The 21835-nt window shown below is 41.5% G+C and overlaps 1 protein-coding gene across 3 annotated transcripts in view; it reads right to left on the reverse strand.

Annotated features, from left to right (window-relative positions):
• The window catches only part of LOC133617281 (regulating synaptic membrane exocytosis protein 1-like), a 261134-nt gene that overhangs the window by 60551 nt on the left and 178748 nt on the right, over window positions 1–21835 (reverse strand). For all 3 annotated transcript variants that reach the window (XM_061977201.2, XM_061977200.2, XM_061977199.2), the window contains 2 exons: window positions 17041–17130; window positions 1503–1568 (listed from right to left, as the gene is read on the reverse strand). In XM_061977201.2, the coding sequence (XP_061833185.1) occupies window positions 1503–1568; window positions 17041–17130 (156 nt within the window). The remainder of the gene's footprint in view (window positions 1–1502; window positions 1569–17040; window positions 17131–21835) is intronic.

Consider the following 21835-nt stretch of genomic DNA (forward strand, 5'->3'; position numbering starts at 1 on the left):
GTCCCATTTACTCTCTGTAAAGCACCAGTTCCATTGGCAGCAAAACAGGCCCATAGCATAATACTACCACCACCATGCTTGCCAACCTTGAGACCTCCGAATTCAGGAGGTGGGCGGGGTTTGGTGGTAGCGTTGGGTGTATATTCTAGCGTCCCGGAAGAGTTAGTGCCGCAAGGGATTCTGGGTATTTGTTCTGTTGTGTTTATGTTGTGTTACGGTGCGGATATTCTCCCGATAATGTGTTTGTCATTCTTCTTTGGTGTGGGTTCACAGTGTGGCGCATATTTGTAACAGTGTTAAAGTTGTTTATACGGCCACCCTCAATGTGACCTGTATGGCTGTTGACCAAGTAAGCATTGCATTCACTTATATGTGTGTTAAAGCCGTATATATTATGTGACTGCCCTGCACGCTGTTTGTATGGAGGAAAAGCTGACGTGACGATAGGTTGCATAGGACGCTAAAGGCAGTCCCTTTAAGGCACGCCCCCAATACTGTTGTCCGGGTGGAAATCGGGAGAAATTCGGTAGAATGGTTGCTCCGGGAGATTTCCGGGAGGGGCAATGAAAATCCCGGGAAAATCGGGATTGTTGGCAAGTATGCCACCACCATGCTTGACGGTATGCATGGTGTTCCTGGGATTAAAGGCCTCACATTTTCTCCTCCAAACATATTGCTGGGTATTGTGGCCAAACAACTCAATTTTAGTTTCATTTGACCACAGAAGGTCTTATCTTTGTCCATGTGATTTAGTCACATTTTCAGTAGACCCATAATAAGTTCATAAAAGAACCAAACTACATGAATGTTTTTTTGTGACCAACAAGTATGTGCTCCAATCACTCTATCACAACAAAATAAGAGCTGTAGAAATTATTGGAAACTCAAGACAGCCATGACATTATGTTCTTTACAAGTGTATGTCAACTTTTGACCACGACTGTATGTTAGTGATTTTTACAAACAATGTATCTATATTTAATGTAAATTGCAGTATTTTTACATGGAACAGCTCCCTTAACAGAAACAGAGGATTATAAAACAATGGTATACATTCATGATCAGTTAGTAAAAGTACACTATATTGCCAAAAGTATTTGGCCACCTAGCCTTGACTCACATATGAACTTGAAGTGCCATCCCATTCCTAACCCATAGGGTTCAATATGACGTCGGTCCACCTTTTGCAGCTATTACAGCTTCAACTCTTCTGGGAAGGCTGTCCACAAGGTTGCGGAGTGTGTTTATAGGAATTTTCGACCAGTCTTCCAAAAGCGTGGTGGCTCTCAGTCTTTGTTGTAATTCATCCCAAATGTGTTCTATCGGGTTCAGGTCAGGACTCTGTGCAGGCCAGTCAAGTTCATCCACACCAAGTGATTAGGACACCTGATTCTGATCATTTGGATGGGTGGCCAAGTACTTTTGGCAATATAGTGTACGTTATGCAAACATGAGAAAAGAACACTATGGGATAATGAGTGTGAGTGCATGAACACTCTTACCTGTCACCCTCCAGGGCTTTTTTGCTGCCCTTTGGACAGTTTGGACTTGCTGTATTGCTACATTGCCTGTCATGGTAAACAGGGATAGTCCAGAGAGAGAAGAAGAGAAACAGACATGATATGGCAATGATAAATAATATAAAAAACAGAATGAATATTTGCTGATTTGTTGTGCAATCGTACAACGGTTTTTGTTTAGTACTGCAAGAGCGGATTTAGCCCGTCACGAACGATTATAACAAAGTCCTTAAAAGCCAAAAAAAATGCATACAATCAGAACAAGCACACAGCAGAAGCTCAGGTGCAAAACAACGGGTGATTCAAACACCTTTTGCCGTCACAAAGGGTTCAAAGCACTGCTGATCACCACAGCCAATCACGAACGCACGTCTGCAGGGTACACGTCGACATGTTGGGTCAGGCTAGATACCTGTCTTCCTCAGGGGCCACATGTTCTACTAAGATCCTGGGACTGGGGGGAATCTTGCAGGGCAAAGTATTGGCGCACCTGGAAATGTGGAGTTATTTACTAAGATAGGTAGCAATTAAGAACCAATGATATTGGTTCAAATTGTTAAAGGGGAACATTATCACAATTTCAGAAGGGTTAAAACCATTAAAAATCAGTTTCCAGTGGCTTATTATATTTTTCAAAGTTTTTTTCAAAATTTTACCCATCACACAATATCCCTAAAAAAAGCTTCAAAGTGCCTGATTTTAACCACCCGTCCATTTTCCTGTGACGTCACATAGTGAAGCCAACACAAACAAACATGGCGGAAAGAACAGCAAGCTATAGCGACATTAGCTCGGATTCAAACTCGGATTTCAGCGGCTTAAGCGATTCAACAGATTACGCATGTGTTGAAACGGATGGTTGTAGTGTGGAGGCAGGTAGCGAAAATGAAATTGAAGAAGAAACTGAAGCTATTGAGCCATATCGGTTTGAACCGTATGCAAGCGAAACCGACGAAAACGACACGACAGCCAGCGACACGGGAGAAAGCGAGGACGAATTCGGCGATCGCCTTCTAACCAACGATTGGTATGTGTTTGTTTGGCATTAAAGGAAACTAACAACTATGAACTAGGTTTACAGCATATGAAATACATTTGGCAACTACATGCACTTTGAGAGTGCAGACAGCCCAGTTTTCATCAATTAATATATTCTGTAGACATACCCTCATCCGCTCTCTTTTGCTGAAAGCTGATCTGTCCAGTTTTGGAGTTGATGTCAGCAGGCCAGGGAAGCTAGGGTCGATATTCTTCTCTTGATCATCTTCGGTGGCATAAGGGACGGTGTGAGCCAAGACATCCAGGGGGTTTAGCTCGCTCGTCTGCGGGAACAAACTGCCGCCATTGCTTGCCGTGCTACCGAGGTCCTTTGTCCCTGAATTGCTCACACACTCCGGCAGATTCAATGGGGGTCTGGCGGCAGATTTCTTTGACTTTATGGTTGGAAATGCATCTGCTTTGAGTGTCGCAGGATATCCACACATTCTTGCCATCTCTGTCGTAGCATAGCTTTCGTCGGTAAAGTGTGCGGAACAAACGTTGCCACTTTCGCATCTTTGGGCCACTGGTGCAACTTGAATCCGTCCCTGTTCGTGTTGTTACACCCTCCGACAACACACCGACGAGGCATGATGTCTCCAAGGTACGGAAAACAGTCGAAAAAAACGGAAAATAACAGAGCTGATTTGACTCGGTGTTTGAGAAAATGCCGGATTGCTTCCCGATGTGACGCCACGTTGTGACGTCATCGCTCCGAGAGCGAATATTAGAAAGGCGTTTAATTCGCCAAAATTCACCCATTTAGAGATCGGAAATCGGTTAAAAAAATATATGGTCTTTTTTCTGCAACATCAAGGTATATATTGACGCTTACATAGGTCTGGTGATAATGTTCCCCTTTAAAAGGGAAGTGCACACTTTTTTGTTGTTGTTATGTTGCCTCAAATTGTCATGCATTCTAATTAGAGATGTCCGATAATGGCTTTTTTGCCGATATCCGATATTGTCCAACTCTTAATTACCGATACCGATATATACAGTCGTGGAATTAACACATTATTATGCCTAATTTTTTTGTGATGCCCCGCTGGATGCATTAAACAATGTAACAAATGTTTTCCAAAATAAATCAAGTCAAGTTATGGAAAAAAAATGCCAGCATGGCACTGCCATATTTATTATTGAAGTCACAAAGTGCATTATTTTTTTTTAAACATACCTCAAAACAGCAGCTTGGAATTTGGGACGTGCTCTCCCTGAGAGAGCATGAGGAGGTTGAGGTGGGCGGGGTTTTAGGGGTAGGGGTAGCGGGGGGTGTATATTGTAGCCTCCCGGAAGAGTTAGTGCTGCAAGGGCTTCTGGGTATTTGTTCTGTTGTGTTTATGTTGTGTTACGGTGCGGATGTTCTCCCGATAACGTGTTTGTCATTCTTGTTTGGTGTGGGTTCACAGTGTGACGCATATTTGTAACAGTGTTAAAGTTGTTTATACGGCCACCCTCAGTTGGCTGTTGACCAAGTATGCATTGCATTCACTTGTGTGTGTGAAAAGACGTAGATATTACGTGATTGGGCCGGCACGCAAAGGCAGTGCCTTTAAGGTTTATCGGCGCTCTGGACTTCTCCCTACGTCCGTGTACCACTCCGTACAATCGGCGTTTTTAAAAGTCATACATTTTACTTTTTGAAACCGATACCGACAATTTCCGATATTACATTTTAAAGCATTTTATATTATCGGACATCTCTCATTCTAATTCATAAATAAACAAAAAATACAAATCTGCTTACAATGGAGTTAATGGAAGGTCCTCCATTCCACCCATAAAGCTCTTTAAATAAACATCCAGAAACCACCAACAACACCCTTTTTACAATTTGTGACCTATATTGTTATTATTAGCACTTACGCAGACAAATAATTTTTAGTAGCACTGTGATCACAGAGAGCTTGCTCGCTTGTGCTGCTGTATTGACATCATCAGCTGGTGAGCTTTGTCCTCCGCATTTGACCCATCACCCTTGATCACCCCCTGGGAGGTGAGGGGAGCAGTGGGCAGCAGCGATGACCGCGCCTGGGAATCATTTTTGGTGATTTAATTCCCAATTCCAACCCCCTGAGTGCCAAGCAGGGAGGCAATGGGTCCCATTTTTATAGTCTTTGGTATGAATTCACAATCTACCGATCTCAGGGCGGACACTCGGTTAGAGGCCACTGAGTAGTGGCTACTATATTGGGTGAAATGAGTGTACAGGTGACTGTATGACTGTTATTTCATGTTCAAGAGGGCTCGAATTATGTTCAAACATATTTATATAATCGTAAACAGTTTTTTTTATGCTCTTCACTATGAAAAGCTTGAATTAACCAACCAGCGACTTCGCGGAATTTAGTTTACCACGGTCTGGCCTAGACCCAATGAGCCACAGAGGGATAGACGTAAACACCTATCCAAGGACATGTCTACAAATGTGTCGCGGCCAATTATGCCAATTTCAACAGATTTATCAGAATTTAATAGTAAAAGGATGAGGACATACTCAGTGGCCTATAGGGATGATACTCGAAACCGGTTTTCCCGGTTGTTCGATAAGAAAAGAACCGAGTCCTCGGACTCGAATCCCTTTTTGAGAACCGGTACCCGTTATCCAGACCACTATAGTAAAGAAAAAGAGTTGGTTCTTTATTCGAATCCCTGGGAACGAATCCCGTCCCGACCAGAAATGCCCCTTGAGACATCACAAGAAATGACGTCACGTAGCTCAGTCATTAGGCGCAGATAGGGAAAGCAGGAAAAACAATGGACCGGAAAAAGCACTCCAAGGTGTAACAAAGTTCAAAACAAAAGGGTATAATCCAATTAATAACTTTACTGAGAGATTTGAGCAGGGTACAAACACATGACGAACACTTTTACGCATACTTGCCAACCTTGAGACCTCCGATTTCGGGAGGTGGGGAGGGGGGGCGTGGTTTAGAGGGGAGGAGTATATTTACAGCTAGAATTCCCCAAGTCCAGTATTTCATATATATATATATATATATATATACATACATATATATATATATATATATATATATATATATATATATATATATATATATATATATATATATAAATAAAATAAATACTTGAATTTCAGTGTTCATTTATTTACACATATACACACACATAACACTCATCTACTCATTGTTGAGTTAAGGGTTGAATTGTCCATCCTTGTTCTATTCTCTGTCACTATTTTTCTAACCATGCTGAACACCCTCTCTGATGATGCATTCTGCTTCGTCTCCTTGTTGTGTGCGCAGTTGTGCACTGCACTCTCTAAAAGCCCGTATCTCAGCGACTGTGTCACAAACCTGGGGGTAAAGTTTGACTCAGATTTTAAATTCGAAAAACAAATCAGCAGCGTCGTTCAAAAAAGCTTTTATCAATTACGCCAAATAGCGAAAGTGAAACCGCTTCTATTAAGTCATGATCTTGAGAAATTAATCCACGCCTTTATCTCGACTCGTCTTGATTATTGTAATGCCCTGTATGTAGGCATTAGCCAGGCCTCCCTCGCCCGCCTGCAGCTCGTGCAGAACTCTGCTGCTCGTCTGCTAACACAGACCCGCAGACGTGAGCACATCACCCCTATTTTAGCGTCCCTTCACTGGCTCCCTGTGCGTTACCGAATCAATTTTAAACTCCTTTTATTTGTTTTTAAATGTCTAAACAACCTCGCGCCAAACTATCTCTCCGACCTCCTTCAGCCTTACTGCCCCACCCGATCCTTAAGATCAGCCGATCAGCTGCTGTTGACGGTCCCTGACACAAGGCTGAAGCTTAGAGGTGACAGAGCTTTCGCCGTTGCTGCTCCCAAGCTCTGGAACGACCTACCCCTGAGTGTTAGACAAGCCTCCTCTCTTCCTGTTTTTAAATCTCTCTTAAAAACATACTTTTATTCCATGGCTTTTAACACTGAGTGATATCCATCCTGCAATGGCGCCCCATAATACACCTGCTGTGAACCTGTTTTTATGTTTTTATATTTTTATTTATTCTATTTTAATTATTTATTTTTTATCGTGTTCTGTTTGTGTTGTGTTGTGTTTGCTCGGTACTCGTTTTATCTTTTAACCTGTTCATTGTACAGCACTTTGGCTACCCCTGTGGTAAATTTTAAATGTGCTTTATAAATAAAGTTGATTTGATTTGATTTGATTTAGATGTTAATGTCACATATGCATTTACAGTAGATGGCAGTATTGTCCTGTTTAAGAGTGTCACAACATTGCTGTTTACGGCAGACAAACTGCTTTACGGCAGACGAAAACGTGACTGCTGTTGTTGTGTGTTGTTGCTGTGCTGGGAGGACATTAATGAAACTGCCTAACAATAAACCTGGAGGGGGCGTGGCCTCCAGCTCCGCCTTAATTTCGGGAGATTTTCGGGAGAAAATTTGTCCCGGGAGGTTTTCGGGAGAGGCGCTGAAAATCCGGGAGGGTTGGCAAAACAGCTCTTTTAAAACAGTCTAATGGCGTCTATAAAACCGCAATATTATATTAATAAAATATTATTATCTTCACCATACCTGGTTGTCCAAATTAGGCATAATAATGGGCTAATTCCACGACTGTATATATTGGTATCGGTAATTAAGAGTTGGACAATATCGGAATATTGGCAAAAAAGCCATTATCGGAAATCCCTACTTAAAATGAGCAAAAATACATAAATATTACATGTTATTATGGATGGGCCTGTTACTACATTACATATATACTAACAGTGTGTATATAAAACCTTGATGGAAGGGTTTGTATTTTAAAAAAAAAAGCTTTATTGGCAGAATAGAGCGACTGCCATAGGCTCCACTGTATCTATTTACAATTTAGAACGCATACACCAATCTGTACTGGATGAAAAACATGATATTACAATGTCTGTAAAATATTAGTCCACATTTCATGTTTTGTTTGTACACAGTTAGCCTGACAGCATATGTACTGGAGTTGTACCAACACGCATGATATGCTGTGTGTATAATAATCTATATTAAAGTGACTCACTCGATGGACAGTTGTGTGTTTGGTCCAACTGCCCGGTGCCATTCTTTGGGGGTTTATTTTGGGGTAAGCACTGCATTTATGTCAAAATAGCATGGCTCCAAATTCCACATTTATAGCATCAAAGTCACCTAATTTCGTACTTGCCAACCCTCCCGAATTTTCCGGTAGACTCCCGAAATTCAACGCCTCTCCCGAAAACCTCCCGGGACAAATATTCTCCCGAAAATCTCCCGATTTTCAGCCGGAGCTGGAGGCCACGCCCCCTCCAGCTCCATGCGGACCTGAGTGAGGACAGCCTTTTTTCACGACGGGAGAGGACAACAGGGTGACAAGAAATAAATCATCCAGACTAGAGATAAATTGTATTATTATGTTTATCTTACCTAAAAATAAATATATTTATTAATAAAAAAAAACAAAAAACTAAATAAATGTTAATTAATTGTATTTTTATTTTTATTTTTTCTGACTCCTTATTGCATCCAGCCATAGGATTATACATTAAAATAAACATATTTGAAATAATTAATTTTAAATGATCATAATAATTCATTTAAAATGACCATATTTAATTATTAAAATAATTGCTTGTTTATAAACAACTTTAGCATTTTATTCATTACATTTTGAAGCTCTCAGAACTCAAGTTATGTTATATTCCTTAATATTTATTTATGCAAGTTTGAAGTATCAATTATCTAAACGCAGTTTTGTTTGCATATTTTCAGGATATATATATATATATATATATATATATATATATATATATATATATATATATATATATATATATGAAATACTTGACTTGGTGAATTCTAGTTGTCAATATACTCCTCCCCTCTTAACCACGCCCTGCTCCACCCCCGACCACGTCCCTACCCCCCACCTCCCGAAATCGGAGGTCTCAAGGTTGGCAAGTATGCCTAATTTTCTCAGCTTCCGTCTTCTCCAATGTTTCACCCTGTGATCTTGCAAGCTTCTATAAGCAGCAGTTCCATCCATCCATTTTCTACCGCTTGTCCCTTTTGGGGTCGCGGGGGGTGCTGGAGCCTAACTCAGCTGCATTCGGGCGGAAGGCGGGGTACACCCTGGAGAAGTCGCCACCTCATCGCAGGGCCAACACAGATAGACAGACAACATTCACACACTAGGGCCAATTTAGTGTTGCCAATCAACCTATCCCCAGGTGCATGTCTTTGGAGGTGGGAGGAAGCCGGAGTACCCGGAGGGAACCCATGCAGTCACGGGGAGAACATGCAAACTGCACACAGAAAGATCCCGAGCCCGGTTCATCCTCCGTATATTCAGCTTCAAAAGGATAAGGTAGTGAATCCTCATTTGTCCAAAAAAAGTCATCTATGTTGTCTCTTACCAAGTCTGCCATGATTAGAAAACACTCGCCTTTGTTTCCGGAAGTAGGAACACACATTTGTTGCCGGGAGTCGGAAATGCGCTGCTATGGAAATCAATAAATGCGCTGAGGAAATCAGTTCCGGCAATGCTTAAAATTATCAAAATATGGTAAATATTGTACATATTACATATTGTTATGAATGTGTCTATTACTAGATTATATATATTTTTGCAGTGTTTATACAAAACATTGATATACGATTTAGAAGTTGTTTTAGAGGGCTTTGAAGGTTACATTACATTACACATGGCGCTGAAAAATCTGTCAAAATGTTTTTAAAAAGTACGACTGTGGTAAGCTTGATGCAATGCGGAGCATTATGGTTACCATAGTCAGACGTGCTGTGCTTCAACATACGGGTATTATTACGGTGCGTGTATAAGGACCCCAAAATGGTACCTATTAGGATTATCTGGCATTTTGTTTTGCAATATTATGCAAAACAAACTTTTCTTACTTAATGATACCTGCTGTTGTGTATTTGTCCCTTAAATGTGCGCGTCTCTGCCATTGTAGTCTCTGCCATAGTCAATACGCTTCTTCTTTTTCACTATCCTCTTGTTTTGAGGCATTCAACCGCCGCTGTTGCCATTTCTACTGAAAAGTAGCATACAGAAAAATACGGTTTATGTGCTTATAGCGGCGATGGTGTCTTTTTGAGCTCTGACCCATAGGTGCCTAGTCTGGAATAGATTCATCCTCCTTCCCCCGCGTCAAACTTTCTCACCTTTAATTGTGCGCTACCCTAGTGGCGACCCATCAGCGTTCCTGTTCTGTCTACTCAGTCTCCCAACGATATACATTATATTGCCAAAAGTATTTGGCCACCCATACAAATGATCAGAATCAGGTGTCCTAATCACTTGGCCCGGCCACAGGTGTATACAATAGGCATGGAGACTGTTTCTACAAACATTTGTTTCCTTTTCCGGGCGAGAACCATGGACTCGGACTTGGAGGTGCTGATTCCCATCCCAGTCGCTTCACACTCGGCTGCGAACCGATCCAGTGAGAGCTGAAGATCCTGGCCGGATGAAGCCATCAGGACCACATCATCTGCAAAAAGCAGAGACCTAATCCTGCAGCCACCAAACCAGATACCCTCAACGCCCTGACTGCGCCTAGAAATTCTGTCCATAAAAGTTATGAACAGAATCTGTGACAAAGGGCAGCCTTGGCGGAGTCCAACCCTCACTGGAAACGTGTCCGACTTACTGCCGGCAATGCGGACCAAGCTCTGACACTGATCATACAGGGAGCCCATACTCTCTGAGCACTCCCCACCGAACTTCCCGAGGGACACGGTCGAATGCCTTCTCCAAGTCCACAAAGCACATGTAGACTTGTTGGGAAAACTCCCATGCACCCTCAAGGACCCTGCCGAGAGTATAGAGCTGGTCCACAGTTCCACGACCAGGACAAAAACCACACTGTTCCTCCTGAATCCGATGTTCGACTATCCGGCGTAGCCTCCTCTCCGGTACGCCTGAATAGACCTTACCGGGAAGTCAGAGTCCATGGTTCTCGCCCGGAAAAGGGTGGAGTGCCATCTCCGGGTTGGGGAGGAGACCGTGCCCCAAGTGGAGGAGTTCAAGTACCCCGGAGTCTTGTTCACGAGTGAGGGAAGAGTGGATTGTCTTCAGTAATGCGGACGCTGGATCGATCTGTTGTGGTGAAAAAGGAGCTGAGCCGGAAGGCAAAGCTCTCAATTTACCGGTCGATCGACGTTCTCATCCTCACCTATGGTCTTGAGCTTTGGGTTATGACTGAAAGGACACGATCACGGGTACAAGCGGCCGAAATGAGCTTCCTCTGCCGGGTGGCGGGGCTCTCCCCTCAACGCCCTGACTGCGCCTAGAATTCTGTCCATAAAAGTTATGAACAGAATCTGTGACAAAAGGCAGCCTTGGCGGAGTCCAACCCTCACTGGAAACTGGTCCGACTTACTGCCGGCAATGCGGACCAAACTCTGACACTGATCATACAGGGAGCCCATACTCTCTGAGCACTCCCCACAGAACTTCCCGAGGGACACGGTCGAATGCTTTCTCCAAGTCCACAAAGCACATGTAGACTTGTTGGGCAAACTCCCATGCATCCTCAAGGACCCTGCCGAGAGTATAGAGCTGGTCCACAGTTCCACGACCAGGACAAAAACCCCACTGTTCCTCCTGAATCCGATGTTCGACTATCCGGCGTAGCCTCCTCTCCGGTACGCCTGAATAGACCTTACCGGGAAGTCAGAGTCCATGGTTCTCGCCCGGAAAAGGGTGGAGTGCCATCTCCGGGTTGGGGAGGAGACCGTGCCCCAAGTGGAGGAGTTCGAGTACCCCGGAGTCTTGTTCACGAGTGAGGGAAGAGTGGATCGTGAGATCGACGGGTGGCGTCTTCAGTAATGCGGACGCTGTATCGATCCGTTGTGGTGAAGAAGGAGCGGAGCCGGAAGGCAAAGCTCTCAATTTACTGGTTGATCGACGTTCTCATCCTCACCTATGGTCATGAGCTTTGGGTTATGACCGAAAGGACAAGATCACGGGTACAAGCGGCCGAAATGAGTTTCCTCCGCCGGGTGGCGGGGTTCTCCCTTAGAGATAGGGTGAGAAGCTCTGCCATCCGTGAGGAGCTCTGAGTAAAGCCGCTGCTCCTCTACATCGAGAGGAGCCAGATGAGGTGGTGCGGGCATCTGGTCAGGATGCCACCCGAACGCCTCCCTAGGGAGGTGTTTAGGGCACGTCCGACCGGTAGGAGGCCACGGGGAAGACCCAGGACACGTTGGGAAGACTATGTCTCCCGGCTGGCCTGGGAACGTCTCGGGATCCCCCGGGAGGAGCTGGACGATGTGGCTGGGGAGAGGGAAGTCTGGGATTCCCTGCTTAGGCTGCTGCCCCCGCGAACCGACCTCGAATATGCGGAAGAAGACGGATGGCAATGAAATCGTTATTTATTAATCAAAAATAGTAAAACTCAATGATTTGGTGCATCAAATTACACACAGAGCAAACTATAACCTGCTCCCCAAGAATGTGCAAAAATTCTTCTCAAAAAAAAGGGAAAAAATACAACCTCGGAGGAAAGTCGAATCCAAAACATTTGTACGTACGAACAACACTTAAAACCGTATGTGAAATTAAATTACGGAACAAATTATGCAAAGATGTCAAACACTATACTAATATGATCCACTTTAAGAGGCTGTTCAAACTAGGAGTGTTTACAAAGTACAAGGAAGAAGAATCTTGATAAAACATCTTGAACTTTGTGCAAAATTAGATATTGTTCATCTCATATGTGAATCATGACTGGCTTAACTATTAAGAGAAGTGTTGTATTCATTGGTTTACATTTTGTTACAAGTACAAGATCAGACTGGGAAGCGAACAAATATGTGAGTAATTGCTATGAATAGGATAATGGGTAGGATTAAATAAGCTTTGCTTCTTTTCCAGTCCTTTTTCGAACATGTTGTAAAGAGAAAAAAAAGAACATATGTAAATATTATACGATGCATCGCATTGTATCTGTTAACATGTTGGAAATAAATTCAACCATAACCATAACCACAAGCGAACATGCATATTTTGGACTGTGAGAGGAAACCAAAAGAAAACCCTTACAAGCAGACCATGCAAACTACACCGATGGAGCGGTTCGAGTCGGACGTGATACTTTAAATGAAAATATTTCCTATTCAAAATGGGAATGGGAATTTTGAAAAATTCAATGATGTACAGTGCAGGCCAAAAGTTTGGACACACCTCCTCAAACTATGAATGAACACATGTGGAGTTATGTACTTTCAGGCATTATTACACATAGTGCATGTTTGGTTTTGGAGTTATGTTTGAAAAACTGTCATGTTGAGTAAAAAAACTAAATGTTGTGTTTGCAAACCTTAGAAAAGCACACGTTTTTACAATAACTCACAAATATAAATTATTTCAGGAATTGTTAGACATTTTGCATGTTTGGTTTAGGAATTAAAGGTGATGTTAATCCTATGAACACCACTCCTACCGTCAAGCATGGTGGTGGTAGTACAAACCCCGTTTTCATATGAGTTGGGAAATTGTGTTAGATGTAAATATAAACGGAATACAATGATTTGCAAATCATTTTCAACCCATATTCAGTTGAATATGCTACAAAGACAACATATTTGATGTTAAACTGATAAAAAATTATAATTTGTTTGCAAATAATCATTAACTTTAGAATTTGATGCCAGCAACACGTGACAAAGAAGTTGGGAAAGGTGGCAATAAATACTGATAAAGTTGAGGAATGCTCATCAAACACTTATTTGGAACATCCCACAGGTGTGCAGGCTATTTGGGAACAGGTGGGTGCCATGATTGGGTATAAAAACAGCATCCCAAAAAATACTCAGTCTTTCACAAGAAAGGATGAGGCGAGGTACACCCCTTTGTCCACAACTGCGTGAGCAAATAGTCAAACAGTTTAAGAACAATGTTTCTCAAAGTGCAATTGCAAGAAATTTAGAGATTTCAACATCTACGGTCCATAATATCATCAAAAGGTTCAGAGAATCTGCAGAAATCACTCCACGTAAGCGGCATGGCCGGAAACCAACATTGAATGACCGTGACCTTCGATCCCTCAGACGGCACTGTATTAAAAACCCGACATCAATCTCTAAAGGATATCACCACATGGGCTCAGGAACACTTCAGAAAACCACTGTCACTAAATACAGTTGGTCGCTACATCTGTAAGTGCAAGTTAAAGCTCTACTATGCAAAGCGAAAGCCATTTATCAACAACATCCAGAAACGCCACCGGCTTCTCTGGGCCCGAGATCATCTAAGATGGACTCATGCCAAGTGGAAAAGTGTTCTGTGGTCTGACGAGTCCACATTTCAAATTGTTTTTGGAAATATTCGACATCGTGTCATCCGGACCAAAGGGGAAGCGAACCATCCAGACGGTTATCGACGCAAAGTTGAAAAGCCAGCATCTGTGATGGTATGGGGGTGCATTAGTGCCCAAGACATGGGTAACTTACACATCTGTGAAGGCACCATTAATGCTGAAAGGTACATACAGGTTTTGGAACAACATCTAAGCGCCGTCTTTTCCATGGACACGCCTGCTTATTTCAGCAAGACAATGCCAAGCCACATTCAGCACGTGTTACAACAGCGTGGCTTAGTAAAAAAAGAGTGCGGGTACTTTCCTGGCCCGCCTGCAGTCCAGACCTGTCTCCCATCGAAAATGTGTGGCGCATTATGAAGCGTAAAATACGACAGCGGAAACCCCGGACTGTTGAACGACTGAAGCTCTACATAAAACAAGAATGGGAAAGAATTCCACTTTCAAAGCTTCAACAATTAGTTTTCTCAGTTCCCAATCGTTTATTGAGTGTTGTTAAAAGAAAAGGCCATGTAACACAGTGGTGAACATGCCCTTTCCCAACTACTTTGGCACGTGTTGCAGCCATAAAATTCTAAGTTAATTATTATTTGCAAAAAAAAAAAAAAAGTTTATGAGTTTGAACATCAAATATCTTGTCTTTGTAGTGCATTCAATTGAATATGGGTTGAAAAGGATTTGCAAATCATTATATTCCGTTCATATTTACATCTAACACAACGGGGTTTGTATTATGCTCTGGGCCTGTTTTGCTGCCAATGGAACTGGTGCTTTACAGAGAATAAAAAGGAGGATTCCAAATTCTTCAGGACAACCTAAAATCATCAGCCCGGAGGTTGGGTCTTAGGCGCAGTTGGGTGTTCCAACAGGACAATGACCCCAAACACACGTCAAAAGTGGTAAAAGAGTGGCTAAATCAGTCTAGAATTAAAGGGGAACATTATCACCAGACCTATGTAAGCGTCAATATATATCTTGATGTTGCAGAAAAAAGACCATATATTTTTTTAACCGATTTCCGAACTCTAAATGGGTGAATTTTGGCGAATTAAACGCCCTTTTAATATTCGCTCTCGGAGCGATGACGTCACAACGTGGCGTCACATCGGGAAGCAATCCGCCATTTTCTCAAACACCGAGTCAAATCAGCTCTGTTATTTTCCGTTTTTTCGACTGTTTTCCGTACCTCGGAGACATCATGCCTCGTCGGTGTGTTGTCGGAGGGTGTAACAACACGAACGGGGACGGATTCAAGTTGCACCAGTGGCCCAAAGATGCGAAAGTGGCAAGAAATTGGACGTTTGTTCCGCACACTTTACCGACGAAAGCTATGCTACGACAGAGATGGCAAGAATGTGTGGATATCCTGCGACACTCAAAGCAGATGCATTTCCAACGATAAAGTCAAAGAAATCTGCCGCCAGACCTCCATTGAATCTGCCGGAGTGTGTGAGCAATTCAGGGACAAAGGACCTCAGTAGCACGGTAAGCAATGGCGGCAGTTTGTTCCCGCAGACGAGCGAGCTAAACCCCCCATCGACCCTAGCTTCCCTGGCCTGCTGACATCAACTCCAAAACTGGACAGATCAGCTTTCAGGAAAAGAGCGCGGATGAGGGTATGTCTACAGAATATATTAATTGATGAAAATTGGGCTGTCTGCACTCTCAAAGTGCATGTTGTTGCCAAATGTATTTCATATGCTGTAAACCTAGTTCATAGTTGTTAGTTTCCTTTAATGCCAAACAAACACATACCAATCGTTGGTTAGAAGGCGATCGCCGAATTCGTCCTCGCTTTCTCCCGTGTCGCTGGCTGTCGTGTCGTTTTCGTCGGTTTCGCTTGCATACGGTTCAAACCGATATGGCTCAATAGCTTCAGTTTCTTCTTCAATTTCGTTTTCGCTACCTGCCTCCACACTACAACCATCCGTTTCAATACATGCGTAATCTGTTGAATCGCTTAAGCCGCTGAAATCCGAGTCTGAATCCGAGCTAATGTCGCTATAGCTTGCTGTTCTTTCCGCCATGTTTGTTTGAGTTGGCATCACTATGTGACGTCACAGGAAAATGGACGGGTGTATATAACGATGGTTAAAATCAGGAACTTTGAAGCTTTTTTTAGGGATATTGCGTGATGGGTAAAATTTTTAAAAAAACTTCGAAAAATATAATAAGCCACTGGGAACTGATTTTTAATGGTTTTAACAATTCTGAAATTGTGATAATGTTCCCATTTAAGGTTTTAGAATGGGCTTTCCAAAGTACTGACTTAAACGTGTGGACAATGCTGAAGAAACAAGTCAATGGCAGAAAACCAACAAATTTAGCTAAACTGCACCAATTTTGTCAAGAGGAGTGGTCAAGCAGAAGCTTGTGGATGGCTACCAAAAGCGCCTTATTGCAGTGAAACTTGCCAAATATTAACATTGCTGTATGTATACTTTTGACCAAGCAGATTTGCTCACATTTTCAGTAGACCCATAATAAATTCATAAAAGAACCAAATCATCATAATAAATCATAATAATAAATTCGTAATAAATAAAAAATAAATATAATAATAATAAATAATAATAATAAATAAATAATACATTCATAAAAGAACCAAATCATCATAATACATAATAATAATAAATAACAATAATAAATTCATAATAAATAAATAAATAAAATAATAATAATAATAAATAATAATAATAATAAATAAATAATAAATTCATAAAAGAACCAAATAAATTCATTAAAAAAATAAATAAATAAATAAAAAAGAACCAAATAAATTCATAAAAAAGAACCAAATAAATTCAGAAAAGAACCAAACTTCATGAATGTTTTTTGTGACCAACAAGTATGTGCTCCAATCACTCTATCACAAAAAAATAAGACTTGTAGAAATGATTGGAAACTCAAGACAGCCATGACATTATGTTCTTTACAAGTGTATGTCAACTTTTGACCACCACTGTGTTCATTCCTAGTTTTGATGCCTTCAGTGACAATCTACAACGTAAATAGTCATGAAATGAAAGAAAACGCATTGAATGAGAAGGTGTGTCCAAACTTTAGTACCGTGACGTAAGGAAAAGGCCATGCACATTTTTTCAATGTGTGAATAAGTTTGAGTTGCTGTGCACACATTATGGGCTTTGTTTTTTGAAAATACCTGTCTCTGTCAGAAGAGTGAAAGTTGTTGTCTGGTCTGAGACATGTGGTGCTGGCACTCCTCACTCTGTCCAGTGACGGCTGCAGGTCGCTGCACCGGCGTAACATAGCGGCAGAGAAGTAAGGTAGACATCGCCGTGGAGACACAAGCGTGGACATGGTTGGAAACAATGGTCGAAAATAAGAGAAAAATGAGTAAGGGGGAAAAAAAATCATACGGGAGGGTAAAAAGGGACAGAGAGACATAAGCAGGGGGGGCAAAGAGAGGAAGGAAGGCCATCAGACAGTGCAGTAACATGTGCTCTGAGGCGCTATCTCCATTTATCATCGCTATACATGGAAGTCTCCAGAGTTGCCATGGGAACCAGGTCTAGGTGGGGAAAGAGTCTGCTAGTCAGTGTGGAGAGAAACCAGCGTTCACATCACTATCCTCAGCTGCAGTGTTCCTCAACCTTTTCTCAGCCAAGGCACACCAATAGAAAACATAACAAAATGAAACTCAGTAGCCGGTATTGACAATACAAAGTCCTTCTGGCAATTGTTGGATATGACTTTAAAGCATAACCAAGCATGCATCAATATAGCTCTTGTCTCAAAGTACGTGTACTGTCACCACCTGTCACATCAACCCCTGACTTATTTAGAATTTGTTGCTGTTTTCCTGTGTGTAGTGTCTTGCGCTTCTATTTTGGTGGCTTTTCTTGTTTTGTTGGTATTTTCCTGTCTCCCTTTGAGCGCTATTCCCCTTTGCAATCAAGACTATTTTAAGTTGTGCGGATGCTATCCTTCTTTGTGGGGACATTGTCGATTGTCATGTTACTGCTCCGCAGTAAGTCTTTGCTGTCGTCCAGCATTCTGTTTTTGTTTACTTTGCGGAAAGTTCAGTTTTAGTTTTGTTCTGCATAGCCTTCCCTAAGCTTCAATGCCTTTTCTTAGGGGCACTCGCCTTTTGTTTATTTTTGGTTTAAGCGTTAAGATAACTTTTTACCTGCACACTGCCTCCCGCGGTCGTCTGCACATTGTGATCACGACAAACCTAGTGTTGTCCCGATACCAATATTTTGGTACCGGTACCAAAATTATTTCGATACTTTTCTAAATAAAGGGTACCACAAAAAAATTACATTATTGGCTTTATTTTAACACAAAGTTTTCGGGTACATTAAACATATGTTTATTATTGCAGTTTAGTCCTTAAATAAAATAGTGAACATACTAGACAACTTGTCTTTTATTAGTAAGTAAACAAACAAAGGCTCCTAATTTAGTCTGCTGACATATGCAGTAACATATTGTGTCATTTATCATTCTATTAATTTGTCAACATTATTAAGGACAAGTGGTAAAAAATGAATCATTTACTGTTAATATCTGCTTACTTTCTATTTTAACATGTTCCATCTACACTTCTGTTAAAATGTAATAATCACTTATTCTTCTGTTGTTTGGATACTTTACATTAGTTTTGGATGATACTGCACATTTGGGTATCAATCCGATACCAAGTCGTTACAGGATCATACATTGGTCATATTCAAAGTCCTCATGTGTCCACGGACATATTTCCTGAGTTTATAAACATAATATGATTTTTTTTTTTAAATGAAAGAAGATGTGATGCCAAAAAATATCGACATAATCATAGTAGTATCGACTAGATACGTGCCTGTACTTGGTATCATTACAGTGGATGTCAGGTGTAGATCCACCAATGGCGTTTGTTTACATTTTGACGCCGGAGGGATGATACTTGTATTTGTCGCCATGGAGACGATGATTAGTGATTTAAGAAGTAGCTAAAATACTGCCGACTGGGGCTGGACGTTAGCCGCTAGCTAGCTAGCCATGTCTTAAAGCACCTCTTCCTGTTTCAGTGTTATAACTTCACCTTTATCGTTAGTTTTTGAACCAAAATGCGTCCGTTCTCCCTTTTCTGTCTACACACTGTGCCTGTTTGTAAGTACTCTGTGATTGTGCGCTGCCGAACATGCTCGTCTGCTGGCAAACCAGCAATGACACGACGTGACGACGGCGGGGGTGCGGGACCGGTACGTTTCAGAGGCGTTATAGTCAGTGTTGGGACTAACGCGTTACAAAGTAACGCGTTACTGTAACGCCGTTAGTTTCGGCGGTAACTAGTAATCTAACGCGTTATTTTTTTTTATTCAGTAATTTAGTTACCGTTACTACATGATGCGTTACTGCGTTATTTTACGTTACTTTTGATGTAGTGATCGGCTAGAAACAGAAGCGCTGCGGTGTCGTTCTTCTGAATCTTCCTCTGTCACAAGCCGGAGAGAAGAAAAGAGGCGCGGTCTATGTGTGTGTGTGTGTGGGTGTGGGTGTGGGGAAAAAAAGTTGTTGGCACGTTCAGTCCACACACAGCGTGGTCATGGCGAGCGGAGTAACGGAGGAGCTTGAACGCCCCCGCCATTGAATCGGTGTGTTTATAAGTGCAGACTCGGTTGTGCAAAACGAGGGTTTTAAACACATGCTGAACGTGCTTGAACCACGTTACGACATCCCGTCGCGCACCCACTTCAGCAATAAGATTGTGCCAGATCTTTATGAGCAGGAGAAGAAAAAAGTTGTGGATGAACTATCCCGAGCATCATCTGTTGCGCTCATGACAGACCGGTGGACGTCCAGGGGAACTATAAGCGCTCACTTCATCACAGCAGACTGGGAGATGAGAAGACACGCCCCCTCTACGAGAGTCACCTTGCGCAGGTGCTGACACAAGCAGTGGAGGAATGGAATATAAAGATATCCCAGTCACACGTGATAATGCCAAAAATCAAATAATTACAGAGAATGAGGCAGGACTGGGACCACAGATAGGTGCTTTGCACATGTAGTGAATTTGGCATCACAGAAGGGAATCTCAGTCAATAGGATGGAGCGCCTCTTTGGGAGGATCAGGAAGGTTTCTTACTTCCACCCAAGCACAACAGCTGCTCATGTGCTTAAGACAAAGCAAGAAATGCTAAAGCTGCCTGCTCATACATGATGTCCCAACGAGGTGGAACTCCACTTATGATATGTTGGAGCAGCAGGCAGCTATATACTCTGCATTGACCCACAACACCCTGAAGACAAATGTCACCCTGTCTGATGATGATGTGAGAGTGGCAGGTGAGGTCCTCCAGGTGCTTAAACCCCTCAAAAGTGTTCCATCTCTACTGAGCACTGAAACTTCACCATCTGTGTCAATGATCCTGCCACTGAAAACAAGGATTGTACAATCCATGGCTCCAAGTGTGGAAGACAGCAGCATCACTCCAGATGTCAGGCTTTATGTTTCAAGGAAGATGATGTGCCTTCTTATGTTGCACTTTAACTTGTTTTTTTATTCATGGTCATTGGTCCAAGTTTAAAGAAAGGAGGAATGCCTTTTTATGTTGCACTGTTTTTCATTAATTATGTTAAAAGGAAAATAAAAATGTATGTCAAGTTGATCAACAGATTGTATTATTCTCCAGTGCAATAACAGTACTGAAATGAAGGCAAAAAGGGCATTAATGGGAGCTTTAAAAAAAAAAAGAAGAAAAAAAGAAGTAACTAAATAGTTACTTTTCACAGAAACACATTACTTTTTGGTGTAAGTAACTGAGTTAGTAACTGAGTTACTTTTGAAATAAAGTAACTAGTAACTGTAACTAGTTACTGGTTTTCAGTAACTAACCCAACACTGGTTATAGTACCGAAAATGATTCATTAGTATCGTGGTACTATACTAATACCGGTATACAAAGCAATTAGCTACCTGCTGCCACCAACTGATATGGAAGAGTATTACACTAGACAGCACAGACACTCAACAACGGCACATTATTTGCGGATTATTAATTACTGGTTCGCAAAAAAATATTTTTAATAACTAGGGATGTCCGATAATGGCTTTTTGCCGATATCCGATATTGTCCAACTCTTTAATTACCTATACCGATATCAACCGATATATGCAGTCGTGGAATTAACACATTATTATGCCTAATTTGGACAACTAGGTAGGGTGAAGATAAGGTACTAAAATAAGATAAATAAATTAAAAACATTTTCTTGAATGAAAAAAGAAAGTAAAACAATATAAAAACAGTTACATCGAAACTAGTAATGAATGAAAATGAGTAAAATTAACTGTTAAAGGTTAGTACTATTAGTGGACCAGCAGCACGCACAATCATGTGTGCTTACGGACTGTATCCCTTGCAGACTGTATTGATATATATTGATATATAATGTAGGAACCACAATATTAATAACAGAAAGAAACAACCCTTTTGTGTGAATGAGTGGGAAGGAGGTGTTTTGGGTTGGTGCACTAATTGTAAGTGTATCTTGTGTTTTTTATGTTGATTTAATTTAAAAAAAATATTTAAAAAATCCGATACTGATAATAAAAAAACGATACCGATAATTTCCGAAATTACATTTTAACGCATTTAAATAACCCAATTAGGTGAAATTGCATCATCTCCCCAGGCACAGTCGTTGCAAAACACTGCTCTACCGTATTTTTCGGAGTATAAGTCGCTCCGGAGTATAAGTCGCACCGGCCGAAAATGCACAATAAAGAAGGAAAAATAACATATATAAGTCGCATTTTTGGGGGAACTTTATTTGATAAAAGCCAACACCAAGAATAGACATTAGAAAGGCAATTTAAAATAAATAAAGAATAGTGAACAACAGGCTGAATAAGTGTACGTTATATGAGGCATAAATAACCAACTGGTATGTTAACGTAACATATTATGCATACTTGCCAACCCTCCCGAATTTTCCGGGAGACT

This window comes from Nerophis lumbriciformis, linkage group LG16, assembly GCF_033978685.3.
Source record: "Nerophis lumbriciformis linkage group LG16, RoL_Nlum_v2.1, whole genome shotgun sequence".
NCBI classification, from domain to species: Eukaryota; Metazoa; Chordata; class Actinopteri; order Syngnathiformes; family Syngnathidae; genus Nerophis; species Nerophis lumbriciformis.